A 19,226-nucleotide genomic window follows, 5' to 3' on the forward strand; every position below is an offset into this window, starting at 1 on the left:
CCTATGTCCCCTGCAGTGCTTAAGATGTAACAATGTGTGCCCCCGGTGCTCATTGTCGCACGTTTACATTGCAAATGGTTATTTGCTCTGGTAATGGAGGCTAGGTGGGAGGCCGAGCTGTTAATTACGCACCTTCGCCAGGCCTGCGAGAGAACCTGGCATCGCTGAGCGAGAGGCAGGATGCAGACAACAAAGGTGACACCGCTACATTGGGACGCGTCAACTCTAATCCCAATTAATTTAATTGAGCACGTCCTCCTAGAATGCCAACAGTTAATTACAATGATCACAGCCGTGCCTGTGTAAAGCCGGGCGGCGAGGCTGCAGCTTCTCATACCGGGAGCTGCAGTGTCGTTAACTGCCTGACACCTTAGGAGACTATTGATTTCGAACGGCCAGGGACCGCTCCCCAGCTCGGAAAAGGATTACATTCCTAATTGTTCCTGGCCTTCCGTTAACAAGATACGCGTCAGCCGGCACTCTGAACCTTATCCGCGTCGCTGTGCTTTAATACCCAGAGCCTTCCTCCCAGGCTCACATCCGCAAACTAATGGGGAGGCGTTTGTGGGTTTTTTTTAGATGTAATGCTCGGATAAAGCGTTTGTGCTTTCTGCCGCGGTGTTTTGGAAATTGGCTGGAGCTCATCGCGGCTGCTCTCGCTTGGCTGCCTTTGTACGGCTTTCTCTGCTCATCCTGCACAATTGGGCTGACGCATATAAGAGGATCTGCTCGGTGCATTAACCTTTTTTTGCTGCTGGTGACAGATTCGTGGTAGATTACCATGCATAGATCCATGGGGGGGTTCAACTCCAGTGCCCCCCCACCAAACAGGTCAGGTTTTCAGGATATCCTTAGCCTCAGTCTTCGACTGAGCCTCTGATTGAGCCGCCTGTGCTGAAGCTGGGATATCCTGAAAACCTGACCTGTTGGGGTGGGCTTGATGACTGGCGTTCAGCACCCCGGATATCTCTGCTTCTCTGCTTGCCAATGACCCCGTGGGCTGTATTGTCTTGTATCTTAAGAACCTGTTATTTAGCCCCGTTTACTGCACGAACAGAACTGCCAGTCCTCAAGAGCCACCAACAGGTCAGGTTTTAAGGCTATCCCTGCTTCAGCACCAGTGGCTCAGTCATTATGACTGTGCTGAAGCAGGGATATCCTTAAAACCTGACCTTTTGGTGGCCCTTGAGGACTGAAGTTGGCCACTCGTGCTAGAATATTATTTTTGCCATGTGTTCCAGGCCCCTCTGGTAGCTAGTCACTGCTAGTTACTGCAATCTTAGCTAGTTACTGCTAGTCACTGCAATCTTAGCTAGTTACTGCTAGTCACTGCTAGTTACTGCAATCTTAGCTAGTCACTGCTAGTTACTGCAATCTTAGCTAGTTACTGCTAGTCACTGCTAGTTACTGCAATCTTAGCTAGTTACTGCTAGTCACTGCTAGTTACTGCAATCTTAGCTAGTTACTGCTAGTTACTGCTAGTCACTGCAATCTTAGCTAGTTACTGCTAGTCACTGCAATCTTAGCTAGTTACTGCTAGTTACTGCAATCTTAGCTAGTTACTGCAGGTTACTGCATTCTGCCTGGTTGACAGAACAACTTGTTTAGCCCGAGATTAACCTCCGATCACACGTTCACGAATCCTTCTCCCATTGCTGTCTGCTCATTTGTAACAATGTAGCTAGCGTTGTCGCCCGTCAGGACGCCCGTCGTATTGTACGGATAAAGACAATAGCAGTGATCTGTAAACCATACGTCTGTAATGTGCGCCCCACACTCTGCTACCCAGAAGGCAATGCGAATCCAGCCTGTGATATGAGGGCGAAACTCCGATATATTGATCTTCTATGGCTCCTATTCAGTGTAGTGTGACGCCGTCATCTCCTTCCTTGGGAAGCTTTCAGCTCCATTCATTTGAAGCCTTCCCGACCTGATGACACAGCACAGGGGGCTTTGCGTCTGCATCATTGTACAGTCAGTGACCAGTTCGGTTTGGTTTTCCTATCTGACTTGGTCACCGTTTGGACAGAGTTGATTCTGTCTGCTCCTATATGGGACCGTTACTGTATTTGTGTATTTTATGCATGTTGGGGGGGTGGGCGATTTGGCTTTTCAGGGTATACGAGTCCGACACTATGTATTGTATATTGTTGATTTACCATTTTTTAGGGTTTTGTGGTGCTCCTTTTTCGCGGTCTTCTTTTCTAACTAAGATAAGGAACCCGTGAGTCCAGCCTGGTGTGTGCCATGGGGTCCCCAACCTACTACATTCCTGCCATTGTCACCTCGTACAGTGGTTAAGCTGCAGAGCAGGATTCTGGGTAGTCATGCAAATGAGCCCACTGAGGATGTCACTTTTTAGCTTCCTATCTAGACGTGGATGTTTCTCCAGAGCTTTTACCTTGCTGTATCCTCAACACGCCACAGCTGTAAGGACATAGTATCCCGCAGCGCCCTGTGCCACCGGTGTAAGGACATAGTATCCCCCTGTACCACGGCTATAAGGACACAGTATCCCTCTGCGCCACGGCTGTAAGGACATAGTATCCCCCTGTACCACGGCTATAAGGACACAGTATCCCTCTGCGCCACGGCTGTAAGGACATAGTATCCCCCTGTACCACGGCTGTAAGGACATAGTATCCCCCTGTACCACGGCTATAAGGACATAGTATCCCCCTGCGCCACGGCTGTAAGGACATAGTATCCCCCTGTACCACGGCTGTAAGGACATAGTATCCCCCTGTGCCACGGTGTAAGGACATAGTATCCCCCTGCGCCACGGCTGTAAGGACATAGTATCCCCCTGTGCCACGGCTGTAAGGACATAGTATCCCCCTGTGCCACGGTGTAAGGACACAGTATCCCCCTGTACCACGGCTATAAGGACACAGTATCCCCCTGTACCACGGCTGTAAGGACACAGTATCCCCCTGTACCACGGCTATAAGGACACAGTATCCCCCTGTGCCACGGTTGTAAGGACATAGTATCCCCCTGTGCCACGGTGTAAGGACACAGTATCCCCCTGTACCACGGCTATAAGGACACAGTATCCCCCTGTACCATGGCTGTAAGGACACAGTATCCCCTGCGCCACGGCTGTAAGGACACAGTATCCCCCTGTGCCACGGCTGTAAGGGCACAGTATCCCCCTGTGCCACGGCTGTAAGGACATAGTATCCCCCTGTACCACGGCTGTAAGGACACCGTATCCGGCTGGTGCTGCCTGCCTCACGGTTGTCTTGTTTCTTTCAGGGTCTTCAATAAGCAGCGAGTCTTCACCAGTCTCGTCGCCCGCTACTAACCACAGCTCGCCTGCCAGCACGCCCAAGCGAGGTCCCATGGGCCCCATCATAGTGCCCCCTGGGGGCCACAGCATGCCCAACACCCCGCCTGTGGTGACCATCGCACCCACGAAAACGGTCAATGGAGTGTGGAGGAGCGAAGCCCGGCAGGTAACGTGGCTGTGTGTTTCCTGCGCGTATCACGGCAGTGGATGGGGTTACGTGATCCCATCACCATTAAAACCGCTTTATTAGTAGCAGCACTATTACCTAATTACAGTGGCATTGTAACACGCACGGGGAGACGGGGTGACCTGCCACGGGGTGACCTGCCACGGGGAGACGGGGTGACCTGCCACGGCTGGCACATGCGCCCGCAGAGCTGAATACACGCAAGCCATTGCATCAAAAATCTCCTGGTCCCGTGGGTTAGTGAAAGAGGTTACAGCTCAACCCCAGACCTCAAGACCCCTCCAACAGGTCATGTCTTAAGGATATCCCTGCTTCAGCACAGGTGGCTCAGTGTTTGATTGAGCCACCTGTGCTGAAGCAAGGCTATCCTTAAACATGACCTGTTGGAGGGGATCTGGAGGACTGGGGTTGAGACCCCTCCCCCCCACCCCCACCCCAACTGGAGTTAAAGGTTGACATGTGATGGAGTGGCCATGGCACACGGGCTCAGCGGAAGATACTTTCTTGCCTTGTTCGGGGCCCTTTAACATTGAAGTTTCCGGGACTATATCTAATAAGATTTCTTAACCCCATCTTAAATGATTAATACAGGAGGAGGAAGGGCCTCGGCGTAAGTGCAGTGGTGGAAATCCACCAAGACTCAAATTAAGCTGTGATAGTGCCGGTCAGGGTACGATGGCACGGAAACGATCACTGAGGTCAAGTCAGTCGGTTGACTGCATTTAACTTGCCACTCAGTGTCCTTCATTTATTTTAGTGCCGTGTTGGGCTGTCCCATTAATGCAGGGGTCACAAACTCTGTCCTCACGCGCCAACAAGAGGCCGGCTTTTACGGATATCCCTGCTTCAGCACAGGTGGCTCAATCAGTGGCTCAGTCTTCGACTGAGCCACTGATTGAGCCACCAGTGCTGAAGCAGGGATATCAATAAAATCTGGCCTGTGTGTGGCGCGTGAGGACGGAGTCTGTGACCCCTGCATTAATGACTGACCCCTTAGTGTCCCTTGTGGCTTTTGCAGAACACTTTCCCCCAGACACCAAGACGAGATTTGAAAGCCTCCAAGAAAAACAAAAATATGCTCATTGTGTCTTAAATTGTGTGTGCAGCACTGTGTGTGTGTGCAGCACTGTGTGTGTGTGCAGCACTGTGTGTGTGTGCAGCACTGTGTGTGTGTGTGCAGCACTGTGTGTGTGTGCAGCACTGTGTGTGTGTGCAGCACTGTGTGTGTGTGCAGCACTGTGTGTGTGTGCAGCACTGTGTGTGTGTGCAGCACTGTGTGTGTGTGCAGCACTGTGTGTGTGTGCAGCACTGTGTGTGTGTGTGCAGCACTGTGTGTGTGTGCAGCACTGTGTGTGTGTGCAGCACTGTGTGTGTGTGCAGCACTGTGTGTGTGTGTGCAGCACTGTGTGTGTGTGCAGCACTGTGTGTGTGTGCAGCACTGTGTGTGTTTAGCGTCCTGAGAGGAAAAGCATTGTGTGTGTGTGTGCAGCACTGTGTGTGTGTGCAGCACTGTGTGTGTGTGTGCAGCACTGTGCGTGTGTGTGCAGCACTGTGTGTGTGTGCAGCACTGTGTGTGTGTGTGCAGCACTGTGTGTGTGTGTGTGCAGCACTGTGTGTGTGTGTGCAGCACTGTGTGTGTGTGTGCAGCACTGTGTGTGTGTGCAGCACTGTGTGTGTGTGCAGCACTGTGTGTGTGTGCAGCACTGTGTGTGTGTGCAGCACTGTGTGTGTGTGCAGCACTGTGTGTGTTTAGCGTCCTGAGAGGAAAAGCATTGTGTGTGTGTGTGTGCAGCACTGTGTGTGTGTGCAGCACTGTGTGTGTGTGTGCAGCACTGTGTGTGTGTGCAGCACTGTGTGTGTGTGTGCAGCACTGTGTGTGTGTGTGCAGCACTGTGTGTGTGTGCAGCACTGTGTGTGTGTGCAGCACTGTGTGTGTGTGTGCAGCACTGTGTGTGTGTGCAGCACTGTGTGTGTGTGCAGCACTGTGTGTGTGTGCAGCACTGTGTGTGTTTAGCGTCCTGAGAGGAAAAGCATTGTGTGTGAGCAAGTACAGGGTGCTGGGTAAGTGCTTTCTCTGCAGGATGTGAAACTGTTTGGGTAGACACAGTGACATAGTGATCTGGGTATATAAAAAAAAGCCAGACTCTAATTAGATTGGAGTAACCGGTGGGGCACGGAGTGGGCGGAGGTGGGGCATGGAGTGGGCGGAGGTGGGGCACTGAGTGGGCGGAGGTGGGGCACGGAGTGGGCGGAGGTGGGGCACGGAGTGGGCGGAGGTGGGGCACGGAGTGGGCAGAGGTGGGGCACGGAGTGGGCAGAGGTGGGGCACGAAGTGGTTCTTACCTGCTGGAAATAACTGTTAAATATAACCAAATGTTGGTGGTGCAGATGGTCCAACGACTGTTGGATGTGAAAAGGGTTAAATCTAGGTTTTTGATGCCCCTTTTATATATATATATATATATGCAAATATAGCTGTATGCTCATCTGCATGTCTTAGGCAGGTCTGCAACCCCGCCTTTCCCCATTATCACCCAGCATACAGCACTTCCACTGCAGCAAGGGATTCTGGGAAATGACATGCAAATGAGCACACACTGTCACTTTTTGCCTCAAAAACCATTTTTAACATGGTTCCCTATAGGCTTAAGCTTGCTGCATGGTCACAGCTTTGAGCACAGCCAGGGTTAAGGTGCATACCCAGAAAACCACCCACAGACAGCTGTTTCGACCTTGATGGGTCTCATCAGTGTGGGGTTAATTTCCTGTGGAGGGTTTTTGTCACTTTTTTTACTCACCATAACTTAACTCAGTATTATGGTGTATATATATATATATTTTTTTTTTTTTTAAACAAACAGGCACTTTTTGGGGTTTGCGTTTTTGGTGTGACCGTGCTCCGATCGGCACTATCGCAGTTTCATGAACAACCCCGTCAGTCTTTTTCGTTTAATGTTTTGAAGTTGGGTTGTGAACCTGGCGGAGGCGAGCGGAGTCACGGGAGGCGGTGGGTCCTCTCTGCCGTGGGGTCTCAATGCGCGCTGAACGGGAGTTTGCACAGGCAAAGCCCCGCTCTCCCCCTCCCCCCTAATGTTTGGCCCACTAACAGGGACAGGATGGAGGTTGACGAAACATTTGGCTCCCCATTGTGAGGCCCCAAAGTGGGTGGGGGGTCCTCTTTCCAAAGAAACCTAATGTTCGCTGCCAGTCTGATCCCATCTGATTTTAGAATGACAAATCCCCCCCTCCCCCCCCCCCCCCCCCCCCCTGCATCAGGGGCTGTTACACACAGAGGTGACAGTCAGAGGCTATGTTGTCCTTTTACTTTGCCCCCCCTTCCCCCCTCTACCTCCACATTAAGGTCCCTGTGACCTCTCCCCTATGCCTGATAGTCTGGGGCAGGTCACAGTTCAGAGGAGACTGAATGCTCAGCCAGCAGGGGGTAGAGGAGGAGGGTGGGGAGGGGGCTGGGGGGATAGAAGAAGCAGGGCCCCACCACAGCCTGGAACGTGAACAGATGTTGCTGCTCATTAAGAATTCCAATCAACGGTCCCCATCTCTTTCAATTAATTATGGCTGATGTGTCTGGTGGAGGGAGGATTCCCAGGGAGACTCCCCCAGCGGCGGACTGATCCCCGCTTGTTCCAGCTTAATAAATACATTTTGACGGGGGCGTATCTGACAGCAGCAGTGAGTGGCCTTTTTGGTGCTGTAAATGTGATTTGGTGTGAGCTGCTGGGCGCTCTGGAGGGTCCCGGCTACTGGACAGAGAAGTGCCATAAACAGAATAGGGGGGGAACAAGGGGAGATTAACCATTTGAGTGACCCTGCACTGATGGCGTTGAATAATAAGACGAGGCGTCCGTACATTTTCTGCTCTGAGCCTCGGATTTTGGCTTTTAGTTTTTAAGGTCATGGGAGCCGGGTTTTAATTATGTTTAAAAATCCTTTAGTGAGTAAGGGAAATACAATACAAAACACGTAACAGAATGGAAGAGGGAGAGAGAGACAGCCAGGAGTCACTGAGTCTACACACACACACCCCCGTCTGTCTGTGTACACTCACACATTAGGACAGGCTGTGTGCTGATGTACACACTTACTAACTGACAGAGATCCAATTACATCCCATCACCTCCTGGGGAGATGCATCCTTTTTTGTTGGAGCTAATCCGTGCAAGACTGAGCAAAACCAGCTGAAAATATGCAAGCGGCCGGAGCTGAGCAGTTCCAGAGATTCGGGCAGAGAGCGTGTGCAAACAGAGTGAGCCAAAGCTCGGACGCAGCAAATGAGGGGTACAGAGAGCTGCTCGGATCACGCAGCCGCTCCTCCTGCTTTCTGCTCCTAATGTCCTGTGACATTTTGCTGCACGTTTCCGGATCAGCGAGCACGCAGGTTTCTGCTGTGAGACTGCCTCATCCCCTGGCCCATCCAACCCAGCCATTACCGGCTATTCATCCTTCCAAAGGGGCCCCCGGGGCGAACCAGGGCACATGCTCCGTCCCAGTGCCATGCTGGGCAGCTCCACGCTGGCAGAGCCAGGGAGGGAAAGGGGGAGGGAGACTTCTATTAGCAATCAAAACCTATCCTCCTTTTCCCCTCCCAGGGGGACACGGGCGCTGTGCAGTGAAACTGCTCTATTCATTTTATGCTGTTAGAATATAGTCTGCCTTATCTGTTGCAGTGATACTGTATTGCATTGCAGCAGGGAAGGTAAATGTGCAATCTCTAACTAACTGGGGGTGTCACCCACCTTATTTGCAGCTCAGAGAACCTCCCCAGTTCCCAAGACCGTACCTGGGAAGTTACCGGTGTTATGTCCTGTGTTGTTTTTAAGGGAATTTAAATCGCCGTCCAATAGGAAGCCATAGCTGTTGATGATGTAGCTTCCTATTGACCTGAGAATTGGCAGACATTTTGTTTCCCCTGGAGGGCGATTTTTAAACCTGGTAACTTCACCGGTTGGTATCTCGGGAACTTGGGGGTCCCTGGAGCGGAAGATATCTTGGTTCTGCTCCAGTTTCCATGCTGCAATAAAAAGAATATATATGTATTTAAACGGTAGGCCGTGAAATCTTTTGTGTGTAACAGAAAATGGATCCGTTTTTATATGCCCCTGGGGTAAAATAAACGCTTGCAGGATATTGGAGACCAACAGCAGGGGTGGCCAGCTCCAGTCCTCAAGGGCTGCCAACAGGACAGGTATTGGGGATATCCCTGCTTCAGCACAGGTGGCTCAGTCAAAGACTGAGCTGCTGATTGAGCCCCTGTGCTGAAGCAGGGATATCCCTAATTCCTGGTCTGTTGGTGGCCCTTGAGGACTGGAGTTGGCAACTCATGACCTGCAACATCATGTTCATGTTTTCATTATGTCAGGGTCCTTGTGCTTTTTGGAGGGGTACTTCCTTGTCCCCATGTTGCTCTGCCACAGGAACATTTCCAGTGATAAGCTCGGCTGTGTTGGGACTCCTTTTGTTGCACTGCACAGGAAATGATGTGTGTTTGCTTCTCTTCCACCCACCGCAGCCGGACACCTCCTCCCGGGCCAGTAACATCAGCAGAGAGCGGCTGATGGCAGAATCGCAGCTGCCTCCGGAGAAGGCGGGCACACCCTCTGTCCCATCGCACCTGCTGGGGAACGCTTACGCCTTTGCCATCCCCCCGAACACTGTTGTCCAAGACACACGCTTCTCGCCCTTGAAGTGAGTGTGTTGGCACACCTAGCTAAACTGCACACCACCTTTAGCCTGTAGCATGGAATATTGTGCATTGGTTGCAAGGATATGAAATGATGCTAGTAGTAACTGACCTGGGTGTACAATATAGGACTTGCGTGCATATAGTATTGTATTGTACGTCTTTATTTATATAGCGCCAAAAGTGGACTCAGCGCTTCACAAAGAATACAGTACAGGGAATTATAATTATACAATAAGTGCAGCAAAAATCAGACAATAGGAAAGGAAATCCCTACCCTGAAGAGCTTACAATCTAAGAGGTTTGTGGGGAAACTTACAGAGACAGCAGGTGAGGGAATAAGTGCTGTAGATGGCAGTGCTTGGCCACAATGGGTGGTATAAGTGACTGGGGCAGTAGCCATAAGTGCAGGGTTTTGGGATGCTTGATTTGTGGGGCAAGTTTTAAGGTTAGTCGGTGTTAAATGAGAAGGTTAACACCATTTACAGGGGAAGAGATGCCAGGGAGGCGTGGGTGAGATCAGGGGTGTATGTCTGGGTTCAGGCTTAGGGGAGATCCCCAGCAGCAGGAAGGAGTAGATAGAGGGTGTGAATAGAGGATTTGTGGGGGTGTTTTTTATTGAGGGGTAAAGAAGTTGTTGGGAGAGAGGTGTATAAATAATGGTGCAGTGGGGAGTGGGGAAGTTGGAGAGAACAGGGATGTTCACAAAGGAGCGAGGAAACCGTAAACAGAAAAAGAAATCGGGAGGGCATAGTGAGATGCAGGAGGAGAGACTGGTCAGGTATTGGAGGCTAGGAAGAGTACAAAGAATCACCGCTTTTAGAGTCTGATGCAGAGGTCCAAACGGCAAGTTCTGCGCTGCTAAATAAGAGCGCGGTGCAGCGATCTATAAAGATCGAGCATTCTCCTCTATTCAGATAGGATCATTCAAAGCGGCTTCTTGCGTTTGCTATTTTTGAGTCCGGCCTCGGATTTGTTTCCTATCGAGCCCCATAACGTTACAGCAGCGGTGCGCAAACTGTGGGGCGCGACCCCCTGCGTTACAGCATTTGATCTTTTGAATGCTTTAATTAACAGGGCAAGTAGATCGGGGGGGGGGGGGGGGGCTCCACTCCAGTCCTCAAGCCCTCCCCAACAGGTCAGGTTTCAGGACATCCCTGCTTCAGCACCGGTGAAAGTCAAAGACTGGGCCTCTGATTGAGCCACCTGTGCTGAGCAGGGACTGATTGAGCCACCTGCGTTGAAGCAGGGGTATCCTGAGAACCTGACCTGTTATGTTCCTGGACACACACACACACACCTCTTCCTGTGATTATCTGTTAGCAACCAACCTCCTGCAGTGCCTTGTGGCTTTTATTGATACCCAGATTATTATGTGAGTTTAGGAACAGAAGGCAACGTGGGGCCCTAATAAGGTATTGCAGCAAATTGGCAGGCTCAATGGGCCAGTTGGTCCTTACCGCGGTCTGTCAGTCTGATCTGGCTCCAGTCACACAGGCGCCATTATCACAATGACAGGATTAACGATTCCCCTTTGATTGCAGCCTGCAGAGGTCCATGCACCATGTGGTCCCATCTAGCACGGTGACGGAGGAATACCTGCGCAGCTTCCGACCCTATCCCACGGCCGAGGACCTCCGCATGCCCTCACTGTCCCACATCGGCATGGACCCTACAACTGGAGCAACGTATTATCACCCCAGCTACCTGACCCACCACACCTTCCAGCACCCCGCCTTCAGGTGAGTTCAAGGGGCATCCAGCCCAAGTTCTGGTTATAAACCCAAGCGTTTAGGGCAGGAGTGGCCACCTGTGCTGAAGCAGGGATATCCTTAAAACCTGACCTATTAGTGGCCCTTGAGGATTGGATTTGCCCACCCCTGGTTAAGGGGACAGACCACGTTCTAAAGACTGTTACAATGTAACTTGCAGTGTTTCAGTAAGTGCCGTGTTCTTAATGTTACTTAATAGTCTTCTCACCCGTGCATCATTGCCATAAATATTAGGCTTAATAGGATAATGGCTATCCAATAAGGCAGGTATTTCAGTCCAAATTATATAGTCATTATATTTAGGTAAGCATTTGGGGTTGGGTCGTTGGGAGCAATTAATGGTCATTATGAGTGGAAAGTAACAAACATTTGTGTTGAAACTGAAAAGTAAAATGTTTGCCACATATGATTGCCGAGGCATTATTTAGGGATGAAAAGTACGGTGACTCCGTCACGTTCTTCACTACGCATTCAGGCCTCTCTGGCGCCAGAAGACTTTCCTCTAACCACGGACCACGGCTTGGGAATACCACAGGCGTTAGTGGAGGGGTGCTGACTCCCACGTGCCACGGGGACTCCGTTAACCTGCTTGTTCTGTCTTTGCAGGATGGACGACTCCTACTGCTTATCTGCGCTGAGGTCCCCGTTCTATTCTCTCCCCAGCCCTGGATCCCTCCCGCCCTTGCACCCCTCTGCTATGCACCTACACCTGTCTGGAGTCCGATACCCCACTGAGCTGACGCATTCGTCGCTCTCCGCGCTGCAGTCAGAGCGCATCTCCAGCCTCACCGCAGAGAGGTAACTGGACATTTGATCAGCGTTAAAGAATGGAGACGTGCAGTACTTTGCTTGCACATTGTCACATTGCTGAGTGTTCTCCTAAATGACAATGGTCTTTAAGTGACCCAATGCTCTAGCTATTATGCAGCGATTCCCAACCTTATTTGCACTGTGCACCACCAGCTATCCCCTAATTAATACATCTTATTGCCTACTACTATTGCCAACAAAACGGTGTGACCGATCCCGGGCAGTACAGTGTCCCGAGCGCGTGGGGAGAACCCACACTTAATAAGGCCCCAATCTGCCCCTCTGTGTGCAGGCAGCATGGGGGGGTATAGCTGTTACTCACTGGGGGAGCTTCCAAAGTCACCGCAGCACAGGGCCTTGCTGCTGCGGATCCAAAGCATTACGGGGAGTGACTTTGGAAGCTCCTGCTGTGACGGCTATACCCCCCCCCCCCCACGCTAAAGCTCAGTTTGGGATCTTCCCAGCAGGGCTCGGCAACCTACAATACTGCATGCAAGCCGCCATTACAGGTTGTTTCTGCCGAGCCCCTTCAGCAATACCTCAGGAACCTTCTGCCGGGACGCGCTGTATTATGGATTCCCTGAATGACATTTTTGTTAAATGGCAAATTTGGCAAGAACCTGCGCTGTGGCCCAAGGTCCTGGAAACTGCTCGTTGTGTGTTTACAACAAAGAGGGGGGGGGGGGGGCGGTTGTTTTAATAATGAAACCTCAATGTGGTTCTGCTTTGTTGTTGGGTTAGAGACGGGTGAATCTGCCCCAATCAGTTTCCCGGATTTTCTCACATCCCATCCCCCCAATCAGTTTCGCGGTGTAAAATCCGCAAATGGATTTGCCCGGTTTCAGTCCGCGCGGATTAATCAAAACCCGCTCTTGGATGCAGCCCGTGGTCGAATTCCTAGAATCCATCCACGGGTGGCTGAATCCGCGGAGTGCATTGGTAATAATAATGAAAACCCCGCAAAACGCGACTCGCCCTTTTTGAGATTAATTCGCGGACCAAAGGAACCGCCGATCCGCGGCGGATCCAAATTCGCCCGTCTCTAATTGGAACATCTTTAAAACTGTTTTTTCAACTTTTTTTCTGGTTGCAGCATTCAGTTTTAAGTCTTGCATTTATTTCACATTAAAGTATCCTTATGTTTATGGCAGTAACCGTGTTACGTGGTTGGTTGCTGTCACTGTCGTGTAAACCCTGTATGTGTTGGTAAATTGGATTATAAAGCTAGATGAACTTTATGCTGGCTGGTCCCAGCTGGACGAATGAGGCTTCGTCTGAGCTCTGTATGTTTTTGTGCTTCTAGACTCCAAATGGATGAGGAGCTGAGGCAGCGGGAACGGGAGAGAGAGAGAGAGAGGGAACGGGAGAAAGAGCGAGAAGCTGAGCGGGAGAGGGAGAAAGAACGTGAGCGAGAGAGGGAGCGGGAGAAGAAAGAAATGGAGCGGGAGAAGGAACGGGAGAAGGAGCGTGAGAGGGAGAGAGAGCGGGAGCGGGAGCTGGAGAGACAAAGGGAGAGGACGCGGGAGAAGGAAGCGGCCAGCCTGGCGAAAAACATCGAGAGTCAGTTTCTGGCCGAGTCTGAGATCCACCCACTCAGGGATCACCAGGAAGATCGCGTGAAGTCCACCGAGCAGCTCACTCCAAACAGGCCAGGTAACGTGCAACCTGTTACAGCTCACAGAGTACTGGTCCAGGTGCAAACAGATAATAACATCATTTCAGGTCGTTCTTTCTAATGGACAAACTGGAGTTCCTGTAGATGCAGCTTGAACAAGAGCCCATTGTGTATTAAAGTCTGCGTGAAGGGTGCGCAAACCATGGAATTAGGGAGGCGTTAGGTTGGACTTTGACCTTGTTTTCTGTGGCTAATAAAACGTTATTTTGTTGTATATCAGAGGAATACAGACTGTGACATTGGTAACAGACTGCAACATAATCCAGGGTTATTGAACAGTGTCTGTACAAACCGGTTTCTATTAAATATTTTCCTGCAAATCAAATTGATTAAAACAGAGTTTTAGTAGAATTGTAGCTTTTCATAAATGATTCTAACATCGGTAACAGAAATTCCTGTTGTCCCAATAAGAGATGCAAAACAAACTGTAGCGTACGATGCATAGAAACGGGTAACCCGTTAACTTCCTAAGGCTGCCCACCTGACAGCAGGCTGGTTAATTATAACAGACTAGTTAAATGGTCAGTGTGGCCCTTATAGTGCCAGCGGGGCGTGCAATGCGATGTGTATAATGACTCTTTGGCTTAGATTGCATACATGTGCTTTTCCTTACAGAGAAACTGAAGGAGTCCTCTCTCCAGGCTGCTAAGCCCGCACAGCACCCCATGCTCCTGTCTCCTGCCACCCACCATTCTGTGCCCAGCCTCATTTCCAACCACGCTGCCTTCCCCCCGCCCGGCAGTGCGGCAGCAGCCGCCCTCCTGGCGCAGAGGACGCAGGAGGAGGAGAAGTGGTTGGCCAGGCAGCGCCGGCTCCGGCAGGAAAAGGAGGACCGGCAGTACCAGGTGTCTGAATTTCGACAGCAGGTGCTGGAGCAACAGTTGGACATCAGTGGACGCCCTATTATCCAACCCGAGCCTGAGACCAGGCCAGAAAACCTCAGGTGAGCAGCGGGTGGAGGATTCTGTAATAGTGGTGGTGGCCGCCTCCCAGCAGAGGTGCTGGGCAAATACAGTACAGCAATAAAACAAACCAGTGCAACTGGAACGGGCATAATGTATGGCGTGGAAGCTGGAAATAAAGCGTAGTCTAAGTCCGTATTAAAAGTGCCAACAGCCCTTAAACTGCTGCTGAAATCCAACATTACCATGCAGAGGAGGCTAATCTGGCCAACTCCAGTCCTCAAGGGCCCCCAACAGGTCAGGTTTCCAGGATATCAATGCTTCAGCACAGGTGGCCCAATTGAAGTTGGCGTTTGGCACCCCCGTTAGAGAGCGCAGCAGACCGGGGGATTACATATTTTGAATTGGTGCTGTGGGACATTTATTTTGATAGTTCCTTTGCTGCTGTGCGGCCTTCAGTGCGAACGGGTTTGGTTTCACGCGCTCTCTCCATCATCCAGCATCGCGACACTTTGACCCCAAGCAATTTCTTCAGCGCAGTAGGATGTGCAGCAGTACGGCGCAGTAGGATGTGCAGCAGTACGGCGCAGTAGGATGTGCAGCAGTACGGCGCAGTAGGATGTGCAGCAGTACGGCGCAGTAGGATGTGCAGCAGTACGGCGCAGTAGGATGTGCAGCAGTACGGCGCAGTAGGATGTGCAGCAGCACGGCGCAGTAGGATGTGCAGCAGCACGGCGCAGTAGGATGTGCAGCAGCACGGCGCAGTAGGATGTGCAGCAGCACGGCGCAGTAGGATGTGCAGCAGCACGGCGCAGTAGGATGTGCAGCAGCACGGCGCAGTAGGATGTGCAGCAGCACGGCGCAGTAGGATGTGCAGCAGTACGGCGCAGTAGGATGTGCAGCAGTAGGATGTGCAGCAGGACGGCGCAGTAGGATGTGCAGCAGGACGGCGCAGTAGGATGTGCAGCAGCACGGCGCAGTAGGATGTGCAGCAGTACGGCGCAGTAGGATGTGCAGCAGCACGGCGCAGTAGGATGTGCAGCAGCACGGCGCAGTAGGATGTGCAGCAGTACGGCGCAGTAGGATGTGCAGCAGTACGGCGCAGTCTTTTCCCTTTTGTTAGCGAGGTATACGGGAACATTGCAGTTACTAGGGTTGCCAGGGGCTTGTCCAATAATACTGGACACAAGGGTGAAAGGTGCGACTTGCGCCAGAATCGTTGGTGGGAAAGAATGTTATTTATAAATGACCTGTTACGTAATCTTAATGCTCCTCCCACAAATTACAAGATTGTTGCACCCCTCCTCATCCCCTCTCTCTCCCCTTATCCTCTCTCAACCCCCTCCCTTCATCCTCTCACACCCCCTCCCTTCATCCTCTCACACCCCCTCCCCTCATCCTCTCCCCACCTCCCTCCATCCTCTCTCACCCCCCTCCGTCATTATCACCCCCACAGGACAGCCAGAGAAAACACACACACACACACACACACACCCGTACAAATATATACACACACACACACCAGGACAAAACAGAACAAATACACACAGGATACACACACACACACAGGGCACACAGTGACACACACACCTCTCCCTGCCCCATGCTTTTCCTCCGCTCTTTGGCCCCACCCCCAGGCTCCTGCCACCTCCATCCTGAGTGGCTGCATTACACAGCAGCAGCAGCCCTGCTCTATCCCTTCTCAGGGGGAATCCCACGATTGGTTACGAAGTCCAGAGACATAATACCGCACATACATGTACAGAGAGGTAATACCAGCATACACATACATGTACAGAGAGGTAATACCGGCATACACATACATGTACAGAGAGGTAATACCGGTATACACCTACATGTACAGAGAGGTAATACCGGTATACACATACATGTACAGAGAGGTAATACCAGCATACACATACATGTACAGAGAGGTAATACCGGTATACACATACATGTACAGAGAGGTAATACCAGCATACACATACATGTACAGAGAGGTAATACCGGCATACACATACATGTACAGAGAGGTAATACCGGTATACACATACATGTACAGAGAGGTAATACCGGTATACACATACATGTACAGAGAGGTAATACCGGTATACACATACATGTACAGAGAGGTAATACCTGTATACACATACATGTACAGAGAGGTAATACCGGTATACACATACATGTACAGAGAGGTAATACCGGCATACACATACATGTACAGAGAGGTAATACCGGCATATACATACATGTACAGAGAGGTAATACCGGCATACACATACATGTACAGAGAGGTAATACCGGCATACACATACATGTACAGAGAGGTAATACCGGCATACACATACATGTACAGAGAGGTAATACCGGCATACACATACATGTACAGAGAGGTAATACCGGCATACACATACATGTACAGAGAGGTAATACCGGCATACACATACATGTACAGAGAGGTAATACCGGCATACACATACATGTACAGAGAGGTAATACCGGCATACACATACATGTACAGAGAGGTAATACCGGCATACACATACATGTACAGTGAGGTAATACCGGCATACACATACATATACAGTGAGGTAATACCGGCATACACATACATATACAGAGAGCTAATACCGACATACACATACATGTACAGAGAGGTAATACACATACATGTACAGAGAGGTAATACCGGTATACATATACATGTACAGAGAGGTAATACTGGCATACACATACATGTACAGAGAGGTGATACCGGCATACACATACATGTACAGAGAGGTAATACCGGCATACACATACATGTACAGAGAGGTAATACCGGCATACACATACATGTACAGAGAGGTAATACCGGTATACACATACACGCCCAGAGAGGTAATACCGGTATACACATACATGTACAGAGAGGTAATACCGGCATACACATACATGTACAGAGAGGTAATACCGGCATACACATACATGTACAGAGAGGTAATACCGGCATACACATACATGTACAGAGAGGTAATACCGGCATACACATACATGTACAGAGAGCTAATACCGGCATACACATACATGTACAGAGAGGTAATACACATACATGTACAGAGGTAATACCGGTATACATATACATGTACAGAGAGGTAATACTGGCATACAAATACATGTACAGAGAGGTGATACCGGCATACACATACATGTACAGAGAGGTAATACCGGCATACACATACATGTACAGAGAGGTAATACCGGCATACACATACATGTACAGAGAGGTAATACCGGTATACACATACACGCCCAGAGAGGTAATACCGGTATACACATACATGTACAGAGAGGTAGTACCGGCATACACATACATGTACAGAGAGGTAATACCGGCATACACATACATGTACAGAGAGGTAATACCGGCATACACATACATATACAAAGAGGTAATACCGGCATACACATACATGTACAGAGAGGTAATACCGGTATACACATACATGTACAGAGAGGTAATACCGGCATACACATACATGTACAGAGAGGTAATACCGGCATACACATACATGTACAGAGAGGTAATACCGGCATACACATACATGTACAGAGAGCTAATACCGGCATACACATACATGTACAGAGAGGTAATACCGGCATACACATACATGTACAGAGAGGTAATACCGATATACACATACATGTACAGAGAGGTAATACCGGTATACACATACATGTACAGAGAGGTAATACCGGTATACACATACATGTACAGAGAGGTAATACCGGTATACACATACATGTACAGAGTAACCAAATATTGGGTTGTCAGGTTCAATACCGGACACCTGGCAACCCTAGCATTTACTGAACCTATTCTACTATAAGGTTCCAGTTATACCTCTGCTCTTCAGAATCAGTTCTGATTTTTTCCTGTTCCTTTTAGGGTCATATCCAACCGTAACGAGGGAAGTGTCCGAGAGCAGCTGCAGCATTTTGGAGGCCCCCCGCCCCTCATCTCCCCCAAACCCCAGCAGCACTCGGCTCCCACCTCGCTCTGGAACCCTGTGTCACTCATGGAGAGCTCCACGGAGTCTCGCCGGAGCCAGGAGGCCCTCTCTGTTCATAACCACGCTCCTATATATGAACATAGCAGGCAGGCGCTACCTCTGGTGAAAGTGGAGCGATCCTACTGCTTTGAGAAGCAGCAGCAGCAAGAAGACGAAGAGGTGTCCAGGAGGAGGGAGCTGATGGAGAAGTACCAACCCCTCAGGGAATCCACCACCCTAGAGCATGCTGGTTACTCCCATGCCCCATTCCTAGCTGAGCTAGAGAAGTCGACACAGACCTTCCTGAACCAGCAGAGGAGCTCCCTTCAGCAGGCCGGCCAGGCACCAGAGGTCAGCCTGCTGCACAAACCCAGCACGTCCTACCGACACCCCCCACCAAGGACTCGAGACCCAATGTATGTGTATGATGAGTTCCTGCAACAGCACCGTAGGCTGGTCAGCAAACTGGACCTGGAGGAGCGAAGGAGGAAAGAGGCCAGAGAGAAAGGTAATATTTGGGAAGAGGTGGAGAGCAGTTTGTAAGATTACAGATTCCAACTGAATGTGTTACCTCATTGGGCATTTTCTGTCCTCCTTGTAAATGCAGTAATTACCAGAATTAAATACATACCATACAGTAATATCTGGAGGTAACATAACCACTAAATGCTTACTAACCAGCTTACTACTCAAAACAATTTGCAATGCAAATGCATGTAGTCATGTTGTATCTAATGAGCTACTATTAAATTAATCCCTTCCTGGTCTTGCTTCTGTAACAGTCTATCTATATGAAGCACTCATATGAGCCAATGTATAAAGTCTACCATTGTATGTACAGGGGGGGGAGGCAGGC

At 50.2% G+C, this 19,226-nt stretch overlaps 1 protein-coding gene across 7 annotated transcripts in view; it reads left to right on the forward strand.

The window, feature by feature from the left end:
• The window catches only part of GSE1 (Gse1 coiled-coil protein), a 352,546-nt gene that overhangs the window by 326,937 nt on the left and 6,383 nt on the right, over positions 1-19,226 (forward strand). For all 7 annotated transcript variants that reach the window (XM_075576447.1, XM_075576448.1, XM_075576449.1 and 4 more), the window contains 7 exons: positions 3,259-3,458; positions 9,007-9,182; positions 10,722-10,919; positions 11,556-11,747; positions 13,063-13,412; positions 14,050-14,377; positions 18,268-18,878. In XM_075576447.1, the coding sequence (XP_075432562.1) occupies positions 3,259-3,458; positions 9,007-9,182; positions 10,722-10,919; positions 11,556-11,747; positions 13,063-13,412; positions 14,050-14,377; positions 18,268-18,878 (2,055 nt within the window). The remainder of the gene's footprint in view (positions 1-3,258; positions 3,459-9,006; positions 9,183-10,721; positions 10,920-11,555; positions 11,748-13,062; positions 13,413-14,049; positions 14,378-18,267; positions 18,879-19,226) is intronic.

The sequence above is a fragment of the Ascaphus truei genome, chromosome 19 (assembly GCF_040206685.1).
Source record: "Ascaphus truei isolate aAscTru1 chromosome 19, aAscTru1.hap1, whole genome shotgun sequence".
In the NCBI taxonomy this organism is placed as follows: Eukaryota; Metazoa; Chordata; class Amphibia; order Anura; family Ascaphidae; genus Ascaphus; species Ascaphus truei.